Below are 22,551 nucleotides of genomic sequence, written 5' to 3' on the forward strand. Positions count from 1 at the left end.
CAAATTGTCAATAAGCCATCTCTAAATTTAGTGAGTTGCTTTTAGCCAACTCCTGTTCCATTCTTTTGCTCAGATTAGAGCAACTGCTGTATCAACGGCTTTGTTAAAAATCTGTATTTTGTTTATGCAGTGTCTGGGTGGATTTTTCTTGTGTTGTTTTGTTGTGGTTTTTTTTAAATCTTGAGGTATTTCTTGAAAGACCATAATCACGGTTCGCGGCTATGGATGCATGTTGGCTGATTTCTTGTGCTACATAAAAATGCATGCTGAATATCTGAAGTGTGACCTAGCTTTAAAGCGGTGGTTTTTTGCTAGTTCTTCATGGGTTCAAGTAGGAAATATTTCATTTTCCTTATTCTGATGGAAGAGAGAGGTAAAATAGAAAGATTTTCTCTTTTTAGTTCCCTTTGTTGGGCTGTAGCCGTGTTTCCATGGTAGTTATATCAGGATGACTTCTGCAAATAACTTGTCTGATTTTGGTTTTGTTCCACGTTCTTGTGTTACTTCAGCAATGATGGATTGAAATTGCAGCAATACTTACAAACTTGGTTTAGCTGCAGTGAGACAAGATGACTTCTCTGCTTTTTAGAAGTGGCATAGATTTTTTTTTTGGCTGAGTAAGGAAAAGCAGAGTTCTCGTCTCCATCCAAGCAGGAATTTATTCTTGAAATAAGCAGTAAAGTTCCAAGATTAGAATAGATTGCTGTAGTTGATCTCATCCCCTGCATGAGTAATTCTGGGTGGTTATTTAGCAGGCTGAACGGGAGATGATAAACTCAGAACCTAGCTTTGTTTCTCGAAACTCTTGAGTGATAAAGAAGCAGGAATAGCTCCTTTGCAGGATTATCTTTATACTGGGGATATCGATGTGTAAATAATCTGCCCTACTCACATCTCAAGAATATCCGTGTAGCGTGCAGCTCCAAGGAATTTGCAGCTCCCTATTTCAAAGCTTCATTCTGAGTATTTTTCAAATGGCAAATATCCAACATTAATAATCCACATAGCAGAACTGGGAGGAGGCTGCTGTGGGGGCAGCAGTATCATGTTGAACTTCAAACAGTCTTTTTAATAGTCAGAACAGTGGTAAGTAGCGAACTAGTTTTACTACTGTCGTGTACTTTGTTGAAAATGTAGCCTTTTGACCTGAATGTTTAGAAGCTGAGTGAATACTATCAGATATTTCTGTTTCGCTAAATTTGTTTGCTGAATGTGTTCCTGGTTAGGCTAAAATGTAAGAGCTGAAGACATAGTATTTAAAATGTTTGACTGCTTTGTTTAAAAAAGAAAAAAAATCCCAGTGATCTGAAGCTCTGTTGAGTTTCAGTAAAGAATATTTACAGTTTGTTTTGAACCTTTGCAGCAGTTCAGTAGAATATTTTCTTGTCAAAAATAAGTTTTCATGCAATTAAGTGCTTGATTTATTGTCTTTGAGGATTTCTCTGTGTAACTACACATCAAAAGAACAAAAAAATTTTTGTACAAGATCAACCGCAGCTTTCTAAAAACTTGCTGCTGCTTCTGTTGTTAAAAGCACGCTGGTAATCCTACAGAAATATTTCTGCCTGATACTGATTTTTCAGAAACCTAACCAATATAAGTAAAAGAAGTTTGTGTTCCAGTTCTCAATCACTTTGTCGAATAGTATTCATTAGTCTGAAAAATGTGGGAGCTCTGAGGAGACGTTTGTTAGACATTGAACTGGAGTTTTACTTAAATACAATATCTTTTTCTTAGTACAATACTGGAGGAAGAGAAGCTGCAGCAAGAAGAACGAATGAGAATGGAATCCAGGCGACAAGTCACAGTATCCTGGGACTCAGGAGGATCAGATGAAGCTCCTCCCAAGGTAGCTAAGACTGCAAATTATGTGTGTTTAAAAAACAAACAAAACCCCCCTTTTTATTCCATTTATTTCTTCAAAGCCTCCTTTGACAGGTTTGTTCAAACAACGGCGTTCTGGCCAATTTTGTCATCATCTGCTAATACTTGCCTGAAATGACCTGGCTCTACTTGAACTGTTATTAGAACTGATCCATGCTGTAATATCACCCTAATGATTTTCTGTTTCTTGTTGTTTAACTTGTAAAAGACTACCATAGTTGCCACAAAATTGTTTCCTGGCCTTTTCTTTATTCTTCTTTCTTCTAGCACTCCTATGAAACGTTAGGTAGTGAGCTTTCAGACCACCATGAAGTTTATTTATAACACATCAGTGAGAAGATAGAAACCAATTCATTGCATTTTCCTTATTCTGAAAAAAAAATTAGGGGTTTGCTTCCAAGGACCTTATGTGTTTTAGTTTACACTTAATTTTGTTTCATTACATGTCTGTCCTGTTTGGATGTCGCTGATGTGTTCTGCAGCTGTGGTAGTCTAACCTCACCAGTTGCTGAGCGCTCTCTTCTCTCAGTAACTTGTCTGCTTCTCATCAGAGTTATTTTGCGCTTTGAAGGATTGAGCCTGTATTTTGAAGAATTCCATTTTGTGCAATCACCACTGTAATGTGGAATATTATCTGCGTTCTGATCAGTTTGTGATGAATTCCTGTAGCTGTATACGCAAGCTCTGGTGCTGATAATGATTTCAGCAGTACTCGTGTGGCACCTTCTGCTGCACGCATCCCCCAACAGTCATAGGAGGGCAACTTATTTTTATTTTATTTAGTTTCCCCATACCCTGGTTGTTGCCTGATAGATTTCTGAGCTTGGTTCTACATTTTGATAGCTTTATGGCAACCAAGAAATATGGGCAGTGGAATTGTTGCTTTCATTTCAGAGTTAAAAACAGCAAACAATCCATCAACCTGTTTAGTCATCTGAGATTAACTAGCGGGATTTGGTGTATATATAAACAGATAATGTTCCAAGTTACAGAAGCAAATAAACAGCATAAATTGGAACAATATGCTACTTAATTGTTAACAACCATTTTTGAAGAATTTGTTTAGTCTTGAGGCTTTGGGGCTAATCCGAATAGAATAGATACCTTTTACTAATGTAATATATGAGCTACACTGTATTAGAAATTATCATCGTTAGAGCTTTGGGTGTGATGTATGAACTGAAACACTTGACAAAAGATGTGTTAAGATTGAAATTAATTCAACCACTGAATATCTTTTTTGAGGGGGACAGTATGTCCTCACTGTATATGCGATGCAGTTGTTGGTTAGGTTTTTTTATACAATCTTTTTGTGTAAAATATGGATGTGCATACTAATGACATTTGAACAAGTTGAATTTCATAGATACGGGGTTTTAAGTATCTCTTGTCACCTAGTTTTCTAATGATGACAACTGATTTTTTTTCTTCCAACAATTCATTATGCAAGTTTCAGGTCTTTATAGGGCTTAAACTCCATTTTATTTATAGCCTTAAACTTCTACACGTTCTCAAATAATTCACAGATATCACAATTTGGACTATGAGATTACTTGTATCTCACGGTGATTTCAGTTAGAAACGTAAGACAAAAAAAGATCCTGGTACAGAATGATAATCCCATTTTTCATAAAGTGATGATAAGATTCTGCAATCTCAAAGTAATGTGGTGGTCACCTTTAACTGCCAGAAGGACTGAAGGAGCTCATTTGCAGAATGATGAGGTTTGGGGGTTTTTTCCCTTTTGGGTTATTTTTTCTCCTCCTGAAACACCCAGCAGCACTGTTCCTCATCAAATAAAAACCCAAATATACCTTTGGAGGTTAATATCAAACAAAATAACAGGACATTTCTGCTTGGAAGATAAAAGTATGTTGTTCTGAGCAACATTTTCCAACATTACTTCTTTGAGTAGTGTGAAATTTCTATACCTATTCTGGCAAAAGGATGATCTGTTCAATGTGTGCAGAAAACCAGGCTCCTTTTCATGCAGTTTTTTGTGGTAGCACTGTCCGGATTTCTGGTGACTTTTCTCATGTATTCCTGTGATTATACATCTCGTTTGTTTACGTGTAAAGTATTGCCCTTCTCCTGAAGGGGTAAAGCAAGGTAGTCAGATAAAGACTATTGAGAGCTGTTCTTTAGCTGTCCTTTCTGATAGGAGCTAGTTCTGTCTTGTTTTTTCTTGGCTGGGAATGGGTTGCAAAACAAAGCATGGATAATGAAGCGACCATGGAGTTCAGAATATGATCAAAAGCACCTTCCATGTTGAGGCAATTAATTACACAGACGTTAATTATCAAAACTAACTTCAGTCCTCAGAATAACACATGGAAATATTCATGCTAAACAAACCAGTTTGATTTGTGTTCTGACTGAAGCAAAAGGATTTACTTTTGGGAACAGTCACAAAAGCAACAAATTAATAGGAAAACTTTATGTACTGCCGATTGTGAACTTAGAAACAGTGCTATATTTGCACATGGAAACTTGATTTAAGAATTATGTTCTTAGCTGATGTCTTCTCTAGAGTTAAACAGCACAGAGCAGGTCATTTAGTGCAAGCAATTAAATATGCACAAAGAATTCACAGAGCAAGCATTATTTATTGACATACCAAGCACACAATTCAGCTGCTTCCATTTCCAAGCAACAATGGAGGAAAACTTAATTTTAATTGTTTAAAAAAATGTTAGTCGTTTTAGAATATTTATTTCAGGGGGGTTTTTTAGCTTGCTTTTGTGGTGCACCACCTGTAAATGTTTGTCTCGCCTAAGAGTAATTTTCTGATCATAGTTTTCTGTTTCTAAAGACTCTAAAACTTCCTTTACATTTACAGCCCAGTAGGCCTGGTTACCCCAGTCCGAGATCCAGTGAAGGGTTTTATCCAAGTCCACAGCATATGGTACAGCCAAATCATTACCAGGTATTACATTTAACACTGTGCATGTATTTTTTCAAATGTGGGGTTTATAACTCAGTTGCAGCTGGTGGGATTGATTCACTTCTTACGCAGGTTATTTGCATTCTGTTCTGTTAAATGGTTTTTGTTTTACATCAGAACAAACCCCGAACTCAACCTGGTAGGTTTACTCCAGATGGCAAATGCTTCCATATCTGATATGGTGCTCAGATTCCTAAAACTACAATGAAACACATCAGACATTTTCGTATTTATTGAAGGAATGTAGTATTCATGTTAACATTTGTGCTAAGCTATAAAATTACTTGCCTTATAAAATGGCACTAACTGGTGGACTTTCCTTGGGCTTATTGATACTCTGCTCCCTGATGATTCTCTGAAACAGTTTTATTTTCTGTTGGCTGATAGCCACCTTTAGATCTACCACATCGTATCCTCACAGGTTTTGCTTTTCTTCCTAATGGTGCTGAAGAAATTTAAAACAAAAGTTTGTCATGAAAGTACTTTAAGCATTCTTGGGTTTGTTCAAAGCTACAGCCGTATACAGCAGTCTCGGTCGAGACTTTTTTTTTTTTCCATGGAGAGGGGGAGGTTTTCATTGTTTTAATGAGTACTTCAGACTCATTTTCCTGTGGAGAAGTTTTCAGGCTGCGCAGCTAAGCACACTAATTACATGCTGTCACTCAAGACTTAAGTTTGTAACATACACTATGGGGGTACATTTTTATATGGCTCTGTAGAGTGATGTGTGCAGGCTCCTATTAACTTGAATATGAGCTGTGCATGTGTAGCTCTTACAGATGTATCAATAGGTTTATTTTTGTTCATCAGAGGACTTTGATCTTCTTGGGTGCAGAGGTTAAAACATACTTTCTAATGCTGCTGTTTTGATAAGCATCCTCAAATAGTTATAGTTCTCCTCAAAAGTTACAGTTATATTTCTATATATTTATATATAGTTATAGTTATCCTAAAGTAATTATGTTATGATACGCATCCTCAAAGACTTAAAAAAAAGGGTTTGTGTCATATTTTGGCTTGGCTTCCTTCTTCTGATGTTGCTTCCCCTCCTCCTCCCTCTCAGTGACTGCTTGAATTTAGTCATTTCTGTGCTCTCATATTTGCTCCCTTGCAGGGGGGAAGCTATTAATTATGGGGAAGCATAGGTCTTAATATAACTCTTTTTTCCTTTTTTCTCCCCACCCCCCAAGGTGTCTGGCTACCCTGGTTCTCATGGGATACCAGCCATGGCAGGCAGCATTTATCCTGGGCAGGCTTCTCTCTTGGATCAAGCAGATTCCTGGAATCATCGACCTCAGGAAATATCAGTGTGGCAACCAAACATGGAGGTATCGTGAACTGACACATCTGTTGTTGCACTCTGTACAGTAAATACACTTTTTTATTATTTAGGTACATCTGGAGATTATTGTAGGAAAATTGTTTCTCTGGTATTTTTTAAATTGCCTTACCGCAGTGGGATGGGAGTAATGACTGAATTCTGTTATTTTTGAAACAAATCCTCCTATGTGAGGTTGGGAATAAAGTGTACTCTTTACACAAATTCTTGATGAAGTTATTACTACTTACTATCTTAACTAAGTGAGCGATAGCAAATATTTTGTGTTTGTTAAAAGAAGGCTTTACTGAAACTTAGTGCTGTTAAAAGAGATGGGAACATTCATGTAAAAAACTGTAGTATCATTACCATTTAAAAGTACCTCTTGTGGGAGATGTCCAGCATAGCTAAAGTATTTGAGGCTTCTCCGTAACTTATCCAGAACAAAAAATGAACTGATCTATGATCAGCATAAGAAGGACACAGACCTGTTGGAGCGGGTCCAGAGGAGGGTCACAAAAATGATCAGGGGGCTGGAACACCTCTGCTATGAAGAAAGGCTGAGAGAGTTGGGGTTGTTCAGCCTAGAGAAGAGAAGGCTCCGGGGAGACCTTAATGCAGCCTATTAGTACTTAAAGGGGGCTTCTAAAAAGAGGGCGGCAGACTTTTTAGCAGGGCCTGTTGCGACAGGACAAGGGGGAATGGCTTTAAACTGAAGGGGGGTAGATTTAGACTAGGTATAAGAAAGAAATCTTTCATGCTGAGGGTCGTGAAACACTGGCCCAGGTTGCCCAGAGAGGTGGTGGATGCCCCATCCCTGGAAGCATTCAAGGTCAGGTTGGACGGGGCTCTGAGCAACCTGATGTAGTTGAAGATGTCCCTGCCCATGGCAGGGGGGTTGGCCTAGATGACCTTTAGAGGTCCCTTCCAACCCAAACTATTCTATGATTCTGTGATCTGATGAAAACTGTTCTTGAGTTGTATTCTTGTTAGGTGCTTTTCAACCTGTCATGATTGCACAGAGCTGCTGCAAGGAACATCAAATTAATTCCCCCTCTAACCTTCCATCATTTTGTTCCTGTTCTCCTCCAATATTTTGTACTTTTTTCATTCCATTTTATCCTTCCACAAAGACTCACTTCGTGCAGCTTCTGTCTTACATCCATTTCCTCTCTAACCAATGCTCTATTCCCTGTGCCTCTGATAAACATTTAAGTGATAACTGAGGTTTACTTGTTAAATACAGGTGAGCAGATAGGTGTCTCAGTCTCAGTCAGACGGCAGTCTTGCTGCCGTGCTGTTGTTGTTAACAGTGTATATAGTTGAGGGTTGTAGTGCCAAGTAGTTCAACATCCCTGTAGGTTATTGACTGTAGAAACAACTTAGTCTAACTATGTCGTGCTTGAATAAAGTGTTGGTGGAAGCATATAGAATCATAGAATGGTTTGGGTTGGAAGGGACCTTAAAGATCATCTAGTTCCAACCCCCTTGCCGTGGGCAGGGACACCTTCCACTAGACCAGGTTGCTCAAAGCCCCATCCAACCTGGTCTCGAACACTTCCAGGGATGGGGCATCCACAACTTCTCTGGGCAACCTGTTCCAGTGCCTCACCACCCTCACAGTGAAGAATTTCTTCCTTGTATCTAATCTAAATCTACCCTCTTTCAGTTTAAAGCCATTACCCCTTGTGTTATCAGTTACATGCCCTGTAAAAAGTCCCTCTCCAGCTTTCTTGTAGGCCCCCTTCAGGTACTGGAAGGCTGCTATAAAGTCTCCCCGGAGCCTTGTCTTCTCCAGGCTGAACACCCCCAACTCTCTCAGCCTGTCTTCACAGCAGAGGTGTTCCAGCCCTCTCATGGCCTTCATGGCCCTCCTCTGGACTCGCTCCAACAGGTCCGTGTCCTTCTTATGTTGGGGGCCCCAAAGCTGAACGCAGTACTCCAGATGTGGTCTCAGCAGAGCGGAGTAGAGGGAGAGAATCACCTCCCTCGACCTGCTGGTCACACTTCTTTTGATGCAGCCCAGGATACAGTTGGCTTTCTGGGCTGCAAGCGCACATTGCCGGGTCACACTGAGTTTCTCATCAACCAACACCCCCAAGTCCCTCTCCTCAGGGCTGCTCTCAATCCATTCTCCTCCCAGCCTATATTTGTGCTTGGGATTGCCCTGACCCATGTGGAGGACCTTGCACTTGGCCTTGTTGAACTTCATGAGGTTCGCACAGGCCCACCTGTCAAGGTCCCTTCCCTCCAGTGTGTCAACCGCACCACACAGCTTGGTGTCATCAGCGAACTTGCTGAGGGTGCACTCAATCCCACTGTCCATGTCACCAACAAAGATGTTAAACAGCACCAGTCCCACTACCGAGCCCTGAGGAACGCCACTTACCACTGGTCTCCACTTGGACATTGAGCTGTTGACTGCAACTCTTTGAGTGCGACCATCTGGCCAATTCTTTATCCATCAAGTGGTCCATCTGTCAAATCCATGTCTCTCCAATTTAGAGACAAGGATACGAATGCTTCGCATGTGTTCGTAATAATAAGTTACAGCCAAAGTTTTCACAAAAGCTTTGGAAGTTGGTTACCTAAAAACAATCTCAGTGAAGTTTGCTACCAAACTCCCCTTGGCTTCTTTAAGAATACTAATTTATACACTACTTGCTAATGATTTCCAGACAGCATTGGGATATGTTATATTCAGTATTGTAAGCTTAAGACATGCATAAAAACTTATTCAAAAATCATTAAAAATGTTTTTGTGACATGCTTTGCAAGTGTCAGCTAAAACTGAAAAGCATATTTGTTTTGGGTAAAAAATGTATCTTGTGGCTTTTAACAACCGGATAGTTACATTATTGCTCAAGGCCAAGAAAAAGGAATTAATAAATCCGTTTTTGTTGTCCAACTTAAATGAAGTGCAATATATGAAGTGACAACGTTGCTGAAAAACAGACCAGAATTTTTCAAATCTTTTTGGTTCCAGTGATTAGGAGCAAGGCAGATAAAATGTCTGTAGTTGGAAACAGTTTCTTCTGATGGTCTGCTTCAGTTTATAAGGAGTTGAAGGAACTCTGCTTGACTGCTGTTGTGCATTTGGGCTTTAAAAAAATCTGTTCTTTTATAATCTGTAAGTTCTTGCAGCTGTTTATACAAATTTTAAGTTGTGAGACTGAATAAACTTACTCTGTTTTGTAGGATTCGGGCACTTTGGACATACGAGGAATGGGCCAGGTTCTACCCACACATCTCATGGAGGAAAGATTGATACGACAACAACAAGAGATGGAAGAAGATCAGCGCTGGCTTGAAAAAGAGGAACGATTCCTGGTAATACTTCATTTCATAGTGCTTCTTAATTCATTCTGATCTTTCTTTTTTTATTGCAGCTTGCTAAAACTGATCACTGCTGTAAAATGAGAGCATTTACTGAACTTAAGAGTTGCTACCAAAATGTAGGTTTGGAAACAGTTTTTAAATTAAGTGTTCAGCTAGTGAGTGAGTCCTGTATTATAAATACCTCGAACAGCTGGGCTTTTTAGTCAGTCTCACTTTATCCAGTTGAGTATTTATATGTGGGAAGTTGTGGGTATAATTCTGTGCCAATCTGGAGATTGCCTGTTTGTTCTTAAGGAGATAGATCTGTGCGTACTCTACCCCTAAAAAAGTGATAACCATCGGCCATCTAACAACCCTGACTGTAGTAAGAGTTGTAAGCTGTCTTGCACTGGAGGAATAATGAGACACATTAGTGGGAAGAAATAATTTGAGAGAACTTTGTGAGGTGGGGAAAAAGCTCTGAACATCACCAGGAGGAGAAAGAAGAGATGCATTGGTAATGGGATCTTCTGTTGCTGTTTCTCTGCAGTTCCATGTTTTCTTCTTGTCAGTGCCACTGGTGTATGTTTTTTAGTTCAACTCTGGCTTCCCAGTTGTCAAAAGTCAAGTTCTGTGTTAAAGTTCTCCTACTGGAGACTGATGGCTACAGGTACAGCAGAAGATGGTAGTAGCATATTACTCTGTATAGGCTCGTGCTGGGGAGCCTATAGGTATGTGAGCCTCATTTGACAGGTGGATAATTTACAGTGGTGTGGTATGGGTTGTGACAAACAGTCGCATGTTTGGTATTAAGCGTATTTCAAGGAGTGTTTCAGTTTGGAAGCCTTCTATGTTGTACGTAGTTACAAAACATGCCTGTATAAATGCAGGTGCCATAGGTTTGTTACAGGAGGTGAGTTTGAATAAATACATTCTCTGTTTAAAGCAGATTATGATAATGGTCTATGGTTTCTGTAAGTGTTCTCTGCACTGTCTGGAGCTGGTCTCCAGGAAAATCTTAGTTGTACAGATGAATTATTTTTATTTTAGACACCAAAGTTGCTGGTCGTGATTGTCTCACAGAACTTGAAACAGTCTTTTAGGGATCTTGAAGCCAGGACATTGAGTTCCTTTAAAATGAGAATTTATGCTTTATTCTACAGGAAGCCAGTGGGCGGGAATGGAGAACAGATCTTGTACGTAGACAATGTTACCAAGACCTTATTCCTTGCCAATTGAATTGTCTTAGTCTCTCAGGGGTTTAGTTAATGTATGGTATTCAGAACTGTTCAGAACAGCTGATGGCTGTGAAGACAACCAAGGTAGGATAAATCTCTACTAGCTCTTGAGAGCTACTGATAGATGCCCCCATGTCCAGTACATGTTCTAGCCAAGATCCAGGTTGCACCAGAGTTAAGATGTTACTTTTGATTAAAGGATGTTGAAGCTTGCTTTTGGCTGGTTTCCTTATAAGTGCACTTGGGAATTTGCGGTTTGCCATTGGACGACCGTAAAGAAACCACTGTACCCAGATTGCTTTGTACAATTCATTACAAGCTGAAGAGAGGGAGGGGAAGGGAAAATTTCTTCCCTAATTTAGGCATTAGCTTTTCCAGTCTTGAGTGGCACCAGTTGCTTGTGACTTTCACAAGCCCAGGAGGTCAAATTGATCCCATTGTTGGTTAAAACTTTCAAGATGGTCAAGAACTTTTTGAGGAATTAATATGCTTACTGAGAATGAGGCTTTGTGATTTCAGGTGGCAGTAGATTGTGTGGGAACTTTCTGCAGAAAACTTTCTGACCTTTCTGAACTTTCTGGCTTTTTCTGCAGAATAGATGATAATTATTTGTAGTGGTTTTTATTCTGTTTTGATTCAGCCTCTGGACCATTAGAATGTTTACCGTCCCCCAGATTGCTGCTTGAGGAGGGACTTGCTGATTTTTCTTTTGATCTGTAATACAGTCTTAGCATATGTTTGGAAAGAAATTACTGTGTTTTCATTATGTGTTAGTTTTTATTGCAACACCCTACTGAAAGGAGAACTAGCACTGATGAACTTGTGAGCAGCTATACAGCTCTGCAGCTGTGCCAGAGCTGGATTTGGTTGATGTAAAACCTCAAAAGGTTAAAAAGGCAAAAAGCAGCGAAAGTTTGAGTGGAAGTAAGCATGAATTTAAATGGCCAAAATGAGGAACTGGAATCCATAAGAGACTTCAGTTCTTTTTCTTCCCACACTAACATTTTGACTATACAGACTTTGGGGTGTATACTTGAATGCCTGTTACAGATTTATACACTGTGTCAAAAGCTAAACAAGCTAATGATAGCCACAGGGTGTATTTGAACCCATAGCAGGATGTATGTCAGAGTAATCTTCAGTTTATAGATGGGCCTTTCTTGGAAAAGGAATGTGGTTTAGCCCTGAAGAAATCAAGATGCTAGAAAAGTCACTGTGGGGAGTCACTTTTGGAGGCCTTGCAGATCTCCTGAAGGATATCCGCAATTCATACGCGAGAGTCCAAACACAGGTCCAGTGTAGAAATAATTCATATATTACATGCACACACTTCTTGCCCCATGTCCTTTAGTGAGTGACTAGTGACATTTCTTCTCTTGGGAGAAGGGCCTTCCCTAATTTCACTCCAGGTGATTTAGAGGGGAGAAGCAACTTAATTTTTTCAAAATTGATGCTATGTCTCTCACTTGCTTTGAGACTCCTTTCTGCACTAAACTTCAGATTTTGATAAAATTGTTTTGCTGAAGCGTGGTTCTCCCTTGCCTGCTAGAGGCAGGTTTCAGAAGAATATTTTTCCTTTTGAGCACAGAGAACAATAGAGAGAGTAGAGCCAGATCTTAATTTTTAACTTATGTAGCTAAACAGGGTAGCGTTCTCAGTTAAAACTGGCTACTTTCAAAAGCTGCTTTATTTACACAGTCTTCAGGCTCCTACAGTTTATCTCACTTCTACTATTGAGAATTGGACTCACAGGGGAGTAACTGCAAATCATTTAATGTAAGACACTGCAAGGAGAAGAAAAATCCTCAGTGGGGTTTCTGTTAGTACAATTTTTGTTTCCCCAGAGTAACACCAACTTGCTCATGACTTGAAATCTATTGCTGCTTCTACAGGGAAAAAATACAACTCAAAGCATGTTAATACAAGTATGAACAGCACCAATGCTGTGTTTGCTAGAAGAGACACCTCAGATGAAGAATTAAATTGCAATGGCATTGAAAGGGAAATTTGCCAGGCTTTGAAGAGATTGTTATCTGTGTAAGCGGTTTGCCTGAAACTGGTCCTTTGAGAACATGTGACTAGTCAATACTTGAAAGGAGATAGAAATTTTGTTTGCAAGCTGCAGCTTTAACAGAATCCAGAATTCTGAATTCTGCTGAAAAAAGAGAAAGCAAACAGATCTCTTCATGGGAAGCTCCTGAATGAAAATAAATCTGTTGTGTAAAAACTGAAGAGTAAAGAAGTGTTGAATTTTAAATTGTACTGAAAATATCCATTGGGAAGTGAGAAGAGAACTGGGGGGAGGGGGGGAACGACGACACACTTTTTTTCCAGGACTGACGCTCCCTCCCACCCCCTGATAGGGAGGGGATGTTGCACACTAGTCTGGTAGCTTTAATGGACACTGATTAAACCTGTGGGCTTTCATGCTCATGATAAAATTGCTTTGGATATCAGCATCTCCAGGAAGGAGGACAGAAATCTCTGAATTATTTTTGAGGAAGCTGAAGCAAAGACAAAGCATTACTGCACTTAAAGCTTGATAGAGGTAACTAACTATAGAAGATAGTGTCTGTCCAGGACATATGCAGGTGGAGGGGTGAGATGGCTGCAGTACAAACATGTTACATCAAACAAGTGGATGTCTGTTTGGCCTTCTATGTAAGGAAACTTACTGTTAGGTATTTTTAGGTGCTGCAGTCCTGAGGACTGACTTTTTCATTCATCATTTATATCCTGTGATGTTTAGACCTCAGCAGACAAGCAGAATCACAAGAAATTAATTAAGTTCTCATTCTGCACTTTCTCCTGAGGTTTTTTTATCATATGGGTATTTCCACCCCAAAAAATAAAATTGATGAAGATTAATCAAGATTTTACTTGCACATAGTGCATAGCATATAGAATCCGAACAAACACCCTCTATCCCCAAAAGCAGTGCTCCATAATTGCGAATGGCCTCTCTGCTGGCACTTGCAGCTCACTGTAACTAAAAGATTTGGCCCATTACCCTGCAGTCTGGCATGCATGCTGCGATACTTGCACTTACGTCCAGCATGCTGGCTTTCCTTTACAGTATTTGCGCACACAGAAAATCAGCCCATAAGGATCAAATTACTCCATTAGGACCACAGCATGTGTACGTTAATCTTCCAGCCCTGACTTCTTGTGTGTAGAATTAATTTAAAAGCAAATCAATTAATTCATTGAGTTAAAATCACTTTTAAAGGCCCCCTGAGGATGCTTTTATTTGTTTTGACAGTAGTTTGGAACTGCCAAAAACTATCCTGATATTTAATTTTTTTTAATTGGTTCTAGGAGAGAGTATACTTTCTGTATTTTAATATGGAGTTTGACCTAAAAGGAGAATCACCTGGAAGTAACCCCAGATAGGAAACCAATGGTGGTGGCGATGCCATGAGAGAGCCTACTGAACTGGTAGCTAGTTAGTTTGCTTCACAGAAGTTGTGGGAAAGAAACCGTGTCATTCTGTGTCTTTTCAAGGTGACCTTTTAAGTTCAGCAGTATGGTGAAGTTAGTGATTTTTATGCTGTAACTTTTGGCACTGTTGCTGACTATCTCTGAATGTTTTGCAGAATGCTTTTCTTCTTTTGAGCCTGTTTAATTACCTGCTTCCTCATTTATATTTAGTTTCCAGTTTGAACCTTTCTTTGTGGCTGTATTGATGTTATTTGACATTGTTTTTAATTATATAAAATAAAGATATATATGTGCATGCCTTTTAGTAACTCCTCAGCAGACAGAGCAGTGTTGTGCTAAGAAATTTATAGTCCTTTTCTGTGATAGGTTAAGAAGAAATAACTCACATAGTTTCCTTATCATGTTTGGTTTTGTTTTTTTCTGAAATTCCCACATAGTTGTGGTTTTGCCCTATTTTGACACTGAGAACTGCAATTCAAATATAATTGATGTGAACTGTTGCTAAAATAAGATTTTACTTTTTAGCCTGAGAAAATCCCACCAAGACATTACCATTTGGCATGTCCAGAGAATGTCAAGACTTACATGTTCTTTTATTAGTGAGTAACCAGAAATACTGGAAATAAAGTAGATTATGTTCCAGTTTGTCAACATATGCATCCTGTCTGAAAAGTCCTCTTGACGTTTCCAAAGATTTCAGATAGTAGACTATTTATTAGGAAAAAATCCATTTACTTTTGAAGGATTTTGATTTTCTGCAAGATTTTAATAACATACAGTTCCTCCCTTAAATATGTATCTGTAGTGAATATAATAGTAAGTAGAAAAGGCTTTGCTTAAACTTGCATTTTAGTTTAGTACAGTTGGCACTTTCACACAAAAAAAAAATTCAGAGCACTACGGTTTGTATGCTTGAGAAGTCCCACCATACTATGAGTATGAAACACATTTGAAAATGATTTGTCATCATGGTCACTGTTTAGCTTCAACGCTTGAAAAACATACTCACAAGCGCCAACTGTTTCAGGTAAAAGCAGAAATCCTACATCTCCAATATCCCAAAGGCTTCATTTTCTGAAACAGTCTTACACTGTTAAGAGAGTGTTAAGCAGGGCCTTTGTAGACATACACTCTTACTAGCTACGTTCAACTTGGGGGCTTCACAATCAAGTGGATGTCTTGAGGGTTTTCCCCCCTCCAACTCATCTCCCTGTTGTATATACACCCTCAATACAGTTGTGCTCCAACAAGTGCCAGAAATGTTCTCCATAAACGCACGCACGCTGAACACACCTCAGCACCCACCACCCAGTTTCCAGCCCCTTTAGCTGCCTCTTGGAAAGGATCATTTCTGTCCAGCCAAGAAGCTCTGTATGTCTAATGGTACGCCCAGTACCAGGACAGGAGAATCATTCAGAGGAGTCTTTGCGGTTTTGGAAGGGCTGCCATGGAGGTATAGGGCCATAGCAGGGACTGGAAAGATGGAAGGGTGTGCTTTGGGACTGTAAAATGGTGTGTAAAGTACAGAACAGGTCAGTTCTGGTGTGAGGCTTATTTTTGACCTAGAGAATGTTGCATTAAACACATCTGAAGGACCTCGGTATTAAAAATTGAGCAATGCATTTCTATGTAATGCCAGCACGAGGGGCTAAAATTAAAGCTTTTATCGCTGTAGAAGCATAAGAGTTGCTGCTAAATAATATTTAAAAATACAATGGGAGTTTGATCTTAGATATCACCTTTCCTGTAAAATAGTTTGTCTTTTGGAATTTCCACAGCTATACAAATGAATAAATCAGAATATCATTTACTAAAATGGGAGTTGTTAAAATCTATTAGAACACAATCAAGTTGCTACAAATATATTTGGGCCTCTTCTTAGTCATTGGGCACAAAAGCGTGTTGAATATTTCTCTGTTGTTCCTTGTGTTCCTAACTATTCAAGTTTTGATGGGGCAGAGGGAAAAGAAAATGTCGGAGAAGTTGAAAGGGCTTGCGTTTATGTACCACTAAAGATATTCAGGCCTTATTTCTAAGATATTTCTAAATACGCAGGTTGCTGAGATGCAGGTGGGTTGTGTAGCTGTACAAACTGCTTGTGGACCCTCTGGTTTGCCATTACCCATTGGCACTTGGTATCTTCGTTTTCAGATCAGGTTCTTGATGAACCTGAGATGCCTGGGCAACATCGTTGCCTTCCACGGCTTTGCTTGCATGGGGGTGGTCAACAGGCCTCGGTATTTTTGTTGGCAATGTGTGAAGCAAGTGTTTGTCAAGTTAATAATACTCATTTTAGTAATATTTTATGTGTATTTACAACCTTTCTGTGAAATGATTCTTAGACTGTAGCTAGGTGGTTGTATACTGGTCGCGTACGTAATGTCCTGAAGTCCACTCGTATGCTGCACGTTTGCTGCTGGTGGTGACTTGGGTAATTGAATTGTTGCTGTGATATGAAGTTGTATAATTGCACGTTTGGAGAGTTTAGATGCTGAAAGCAAGGACCTTGTTAGTAAGACAAGGAGGGGAGGAGATGGATATTATGTCTGTTAATTTATCTTTTTTCTTACAAAAATAGGAAAAAATCTGTTATGTTGACTAGTGTGTATTTTTGTGCTTCTGAATCTTTTAAAATGCTCAATATTTCATTACCTTTGGCATCTGTTTAGTGTGCATTTCTGGAGTAATAAATTGTTAAAAGTGCAAAGAGCATTAAAGACCCGTGTGATAAAGTAGTCTTTGATTATTTCCAAAGACTTTGGGCACTTCCTTGGCTAGAAACGAACATGAAGCAAAGGCAAATTGTGAACATCAGTGTAATAGAAATGTAGATAGTCATATGTGTAGATAAACAAGGATAGCTGTTTGCTTTAGCTTAAAAATATAATGAGAATCACGACTTACTTTAGATATCTAATGATGTATCTAACATACCCATATCAAATGAGACTTTAATCAGAAAAAATTCCTTCATCATAATAGAGGAAATAAACTGGAGATTCATCAATGGTAGGTTTCATCATAAAATTTGTCACAAATTCCTGGAGAAACATTGGGAAATTACTTGCTTGTGTCTGCTTCAGTTCTTCATGTTTAAGATGGGGTTAAATATTTCCCTGTCTAGTATGATTTGTCTATTTTTAATCTACAAGTTCTTTCAGGCAGCGACTGTCTCTGGCTGTGCCTCAGTGTGCAGAAGACTGAATGAAAATCCAAAGTATAAGCCTTTCTGACAGACTGCCAGCACAATTGGAGTATTTTTAATGATAAAAGATCAATATTAGTGTATCTTTGCAAGTTCCGTTTGCCCTGCTGGCTTTTTAGGGTCATTTAGCAGGATCTGCAAGTTGGAATTATTCTTTAGTGCTTTTAGAAAGAAAGAAGGAAAGGGATCTGAAGTAGCTTTAAACAAGAAGTGAGTATATTTGTCCCCCAAAACTGACCCTGAAGAACATGGGCTCAGTTTAGTTATGGTCAATATTCACATGCCTGCATTTCTCTGAACAAAAAATTTTCATTCTTATTCTGTGTGTGTCCATTTTACGTATATATCCATACAGACATATGAAATAAGTTGCATTTACACTGATGCAGATATGCACTTTATCCATTTTCTGAAGAGAATGAACTCTGAGTCTCATAGGATAGTGAACTGAAGAGTCAAATAAATCCTCTTTCTTTGTTGTTCTGTGCCAGAATTAGCAGACTAGAAAAGCACTCTCATTTTGCTGAACTTGTATCTTCAGATTAGCGTTAACCTTTGTTTCACATCAGCTCTTCCTTTGTCTTTCCCTGTACTTAATGTTGTCCCCGAAGAATAAGTATAATGTACCTAGATTTGCTGGGGAGATGAGAAAAATGACTGGTTTCTATGCGAAAAAAAAATGGGCCAGTCTTATTTTTACTTTTTAAAACAATCAAGCCCCAAGTTCCTGTATCTCGCTTAAAACGTATAAAATAGAAATTCATTTGTTTGTCGCTTGTATCAGGAGAATGGTGCATCTGGATGTCTTTATTAGCTTTCTGTATCCAGACGCAGTGTTTAAAGAGCTCCAGTAATTGGCCCCATTTGCAGGCTTGGAGAGGGAGCCAAGTACATATAAGCCGTCCTCAGGCAGGAAGCAGGAATTAATGCACAGCGTTTCTCATCCCGTGGTTGAAATTTTGCTGTTGGGAAGCAAACAATTTTTTTTAAAAACCCAACTTTTGCTGCCTTTGAGAAAACTAAAATGCAGGTTTTCCAATGTTGTGTTAGGGAAACGGTACTATCAATAGTTATAACAAGCATTTTTACACGTGCGCTGAGAATGGGTGGTTGAGAAGCAGTCGAGAAGGCTGCCAGGAGTTTCAGTAGCTGCAGTTGTGCTAGTCGCAGCAGCGGGGGTGTATAGACTGGAATGAAATGACATCTGTATTTGTCAGTGTAAATTTTTAATAGTATTTTCCTGTCTTTATAATGATTTTAAGCCTAGGTTGCATGAATCGGTAAGCAGAGTACAGAATGAATTTTTTAATTTTTGTTTTAGAAACCCGATGTGCGGCTCTCCAGAAGCAGCATCGACCGAGAGGATGGAGGTCTCCAGGGCCCAGTAAGTATGTGTGGGATCTTTTCGTATCCCAACTCTTTCTCCGGTTTCCTGGTAGAACATGCTGTATGCTGTCTTGATTAAGGGAGATGATTTAAAGTTTTTACTAAACGTTTCCACTATTACTACATGGTTCTACAACTTCCCAAGAGGCTCAGCTTCCGTGGGAACAGCAGCCGTGGCAAACTTGTTCATGCAGCAGTTTGGGGGATTTGGGGTTTGGTTTTTTTTCCCCCCTTGAATCTGCTGTTGTAACAAATACTAAAATGTTTCCACAAATATGTTGCAATAATTTTTTTAATGTTCATGTGCCGTATAATTGGCCCTTTTATTTAAAAATGCGGATAGTTTTCTGAAAGTTCTGTCAACAGGAAGCAGGATTAAAATAACTTTTGCAGTTGTTTAAATATCTGAAGGGTTTTCTTACAAAGAATGTAAATGTTACTGTTGTATTATCCAGAAATCTGTTTGGGGTAAATGATCTGCTATGAAACTAATGGAATAAACCCCATAGCCATTCATTTAGTGCCAGACAACAGCTGCAGCTGTGGTATTCTTTCTTACTGGCTTAACTCCTGTCTGTTTAACTAAAAATGTCTCCAATTGTTTAATTGCCATTGGAATCTCTGAATCGTACTGATCGAAAGGAGGGGTTAGGCTAGGGACTGTTAATGATGGAAACCTGATGCTTCATCTGCTGCTTGTCCCCAGGGATCACCTTTAAAATACTTAAGTTAATATTTTAAATTCACTTTCCTAGTTCGTTTGGGATGCGATTGTAAAGTCCTAGTTTGGCTTCAGTATTTCTTCACTACCTAAGAATTTAGGGACTCTTCCTGCATTTGCAGCCAAAGTACAATCATGAATGAGTATATTAATGACACACTGCAGCGTGGTCTCCAGAGACATTCGGGTCTGGAAGCTGCTAAGATTTTTTTCCGTGAAATTGGAGAAGACTATTAGTTACTGTTATGTCTGTGCTATTGTTGCATCTTTATATAAGAGCAAGTAAAGTATCACTGCATTTTGTGCTACTCGTGAAGATGCTTTGAGATAACCTGGAGATTTTGAAGTCATGTCAGAGGTTTGATTCAGGTGGCTGTTAGTGGCAATGGGTTTAAAGTACAGCTTCTTGCAGCCAGCTGTTTTCTCTGACTGCTGCTTGATTTCAGCATGACTGCCTGGTGTTAGAATAAAAAATACAACACCCAGATCCCAAACTGCTTGTAGGGGAAGTCCTGTCTTCCCAAATGAGGTAGTACAATTTCACACCCCATTTGAAAGAGTGTGAAGAAAACACTTAGTGATCCTTGACAAAATGAGTTTTAAAAGAGACTCTAATTTGTGGTAACTGCATTTCTAGTTCCAGAATTTGATTTTGCATTTTTATAGTTCTTAATACATTCAGAACGTAACTCTGACTGACTTCATTTGCAGTGGGAAATGTCTAATGCTTCCGTGAGTCAATCTTAATTTCTCATCTAGAGGATGAGAAATAGGCAGTAGTCATTTCTAGGAGAACTACGATTAAATCTTGTCCAGTGTAACACAGAGATTTCTGTGTCAGTGGTGAGGACAGAATCCAGTTCACTGTGGTGTCATTTACATCTTCTTCACAAAGTGGCTTTTTATTTGAGTAGTCGTTGTGGTAGTTGGAATGGGAGCAGAAAGCACAGCAGCTCTGATTCCTGCTCAGAGCAGCAGCATCTGCGCAGTTCAGGGACACTGGGAGAGAGAAGGAGTAATACATGATCCTGTTCTTTGATGTGGTGGTACAAATGAAAAGTTATCACATGCATTTTAGTAGTTCCGAACTGATAAGCACGTGGCTGTATAACTTTGGGCACATTCTTTTGACATACACTTTTAATAAGCAATTTTCTGGAAGTCAAAATGCAAGAACTGCTTTAGTGGAACTTTACTCTCCTTCCTCTCTTCCCCCCTTTCTTTTTGCCCAGGGTTATCAGATTTGAAATAGTTAGGTTAACAACACAAATCAAAGTTAATGACATGACTGATGGTGCTGGCAGAAAGCAGATGTTTTTTCTAACTACAGAGGGCAGCCGTATGACAGTGTGTGAGATGATCGGCCAGTGGGTTTCAGAGGTTTGTGGTGACAGCAGAAGAGTTTCAGGGCTTTGGATCTTTGATTTCTACTCCTGGTTCCTGAAAGTGGAATCTGATTTTTTTTTTTTTTTTTTTTTTTTTTTTTTTTTTTTTTTTTTTTTTTTTTTTTTTTTTTTTTTTTTTTTTTTTTTTTTTTTTTTTTTTTTTTCAAAAATGGAGTAGGCAGGGTGAATATGCTCCTTTATTTCTAGCCATCACATTTCTGCTCTAAAGTATTAAGTTGATAGAATATCATCTATGAAACTTGGAAGAACTTCAGATTTCTCCCTATGCAATACACTTTTATGCGACCTTACTTTCTGGAAGTTGTGCTTCTTGACATAGTTTTCCATAGCAAACTGATAGAAATGAGCTTGAAGTAGAGTTAGTGTGGGAATTTTCATTTCATACAGTTAAAATTTGAAAAATTTTTGAGCAGCTGAAAGCAGGCCTCCTGAAGTGCTAGGCAACCTTAGCCATAGGAGCCATTGTCAGATCCGTCTGTAATTTTAAAACCATAACATGAATTTCTAAAAATGCCAGGCGGAAGCTTTGAATAAATGCTGAACTACAATCGTGAGTATCCTTCGAGTTTGTTAATGAGTTGGTTGCAAGGCATGAGCTTCTCGGTTCAGTTTGGAGGATCTCCTGCAGACTTTCTGCGTGCTGTTGGGCAAGCTGCTTGGTATCATCACCATCGTCTAGCACTGAAATGAGGTGATGGTGGAGTTAGAAGCTAAGGAATAGCAAGTGTACTGCTATTGTCCCTGTTACCTGGGTGTTTTTCTGAAGATAGAGAATGTGAGACATTCAAAAACAGTTGCTTAAAAGGTCAGAAAAGAAAGTTAATGAATTAACATTCTTAGATGGTGATTTATGATAGCATTATCCAGAGCTGAAGGTGAATTGAAGCAAATACTGTGTTTTCATACCATTAAAAGTGAATCCTAAGCAGTCTGAATGTCATCTTCAAAGTGTTGAAAAAGCAGCTTCCTGAGGTCTAACGCAAAGAAGTATTCTGACTTTGCAGAAAGTGGTCTTTATTTTATAAATAAATGCCTTTTTGAGATGTTTCAGTACTAGACCTATTAAATTCTAACTGCCTTCAGTGTTTTACTAATGGAAACTCCTTCATTTGGATATGCTTGCATAAAATGTGATTCTGTTGGGATTGTAATGCTTTTTATGACACGACAACTGCAAGTTTTGTGTAAAGTATTAATTTGGCTGTGACCAAACAGATTTTCATCTTTCATAGAACGATAGAGTATCTCAAGTTGAAAGGGACCCATAAGGATCATCGAGTCCAACTCCCTACTCCTTGCAGGACTGCCTAAAACTAAACCATGTGACTAAGAGCGTCGCCCGATGCTCCCTGAACTCTGACAGGCTTGGTGCCGTGACCGCTTCCCTGGGGAGCCTGTTCCAGTGACTGACCACCCTCTCGGTGAAGAACTTTTTCCTAATGTCCAGTCTGAACTTCCCCTGACGCAGCTTCATTCCATCTCCTCGTGTCCTATCACTGGTCACCAGAGAGAGGAGATCAGCACCTCCCCCTCCGCTGCCCCCCTTGAGGAAGCTGTAGACTGCGATGAGGTCACCCCTCAGCCTTCTCTTCTCCAAGCTGAACAGACCAAGTGACCTCAGCCGCTCCTCCTAAGTCTTGCCCTCGAGACCTTTCACCATCTTGGTCGCCCTCCTCTGGACACACTCTAG

At 39.2% G+C, this 22,551-nt stretch overlaps 1 protein-coding gene across 10 annotated transcripts in view; it reads left to right on the forward strand.

Moving 5' to 3' along the window:
• Nucleotides 1-22,551, forward strand: part of PTK2 (protein tyrosine kinase 2) — a 215,895-nt gene that overhangs the window by 182,279 nt on the left and 11,065 nt on the right. For 5 of the 10 annotated variants that reach the window (XM_009285068.1, XM_009285070.1, XM_009285073.1 and 2 more), the window contains 6 exons: nucleotides 1,738-1,849; nucleotides 4,724-4,810; nucleotides 6,019-6,156; nucleotides 9,345-9,476; nucleotides 10,628-10,660; nucleotides 18,670-18,732. In XM_009285068.1, coding sequence (XP_009283343.1) covers nucleotides 1,738-1,849; nucleotides 4,724-4,810; nucleotides 6,019-6,156; nucleotides 9,345-9,476; nucleotides 10,628-10,660; nucleotides 18,670-18,732 — 565 coding nt within the window. The remainder of the gene's footprint in view (nucleotides 1-1,737; nucleotides 1,850-4,723; nucleotides 4,811-6,018; nucleotides 6,157-9,344; nucleotides 9,477-10,627; nucleotides 10,661-18,669; nucleotides 18,733-22,551) is intronic. The other 5 variants (XM_009285071.1, XM_009285072.1, XM_009285075.1 and 2 more) reach the window with 1 other exon arrangement.

Source organism: Aptenodytes forsteri, unplaced genomic scaffold (genome assembly GCF_000699145.1).
Source record: "Aptenodytes forsteri isolate BGI_AS27 unplaced genomic scaffold, ASM69914v1 Scaffold182, whole genome shotgun sequence".
NCBI lineage: Eukaryota > Metazoa > Chordata > Aves > Sphenisciformes > Spheniscidae > Aptenodytes > Aptenodytes forsteri.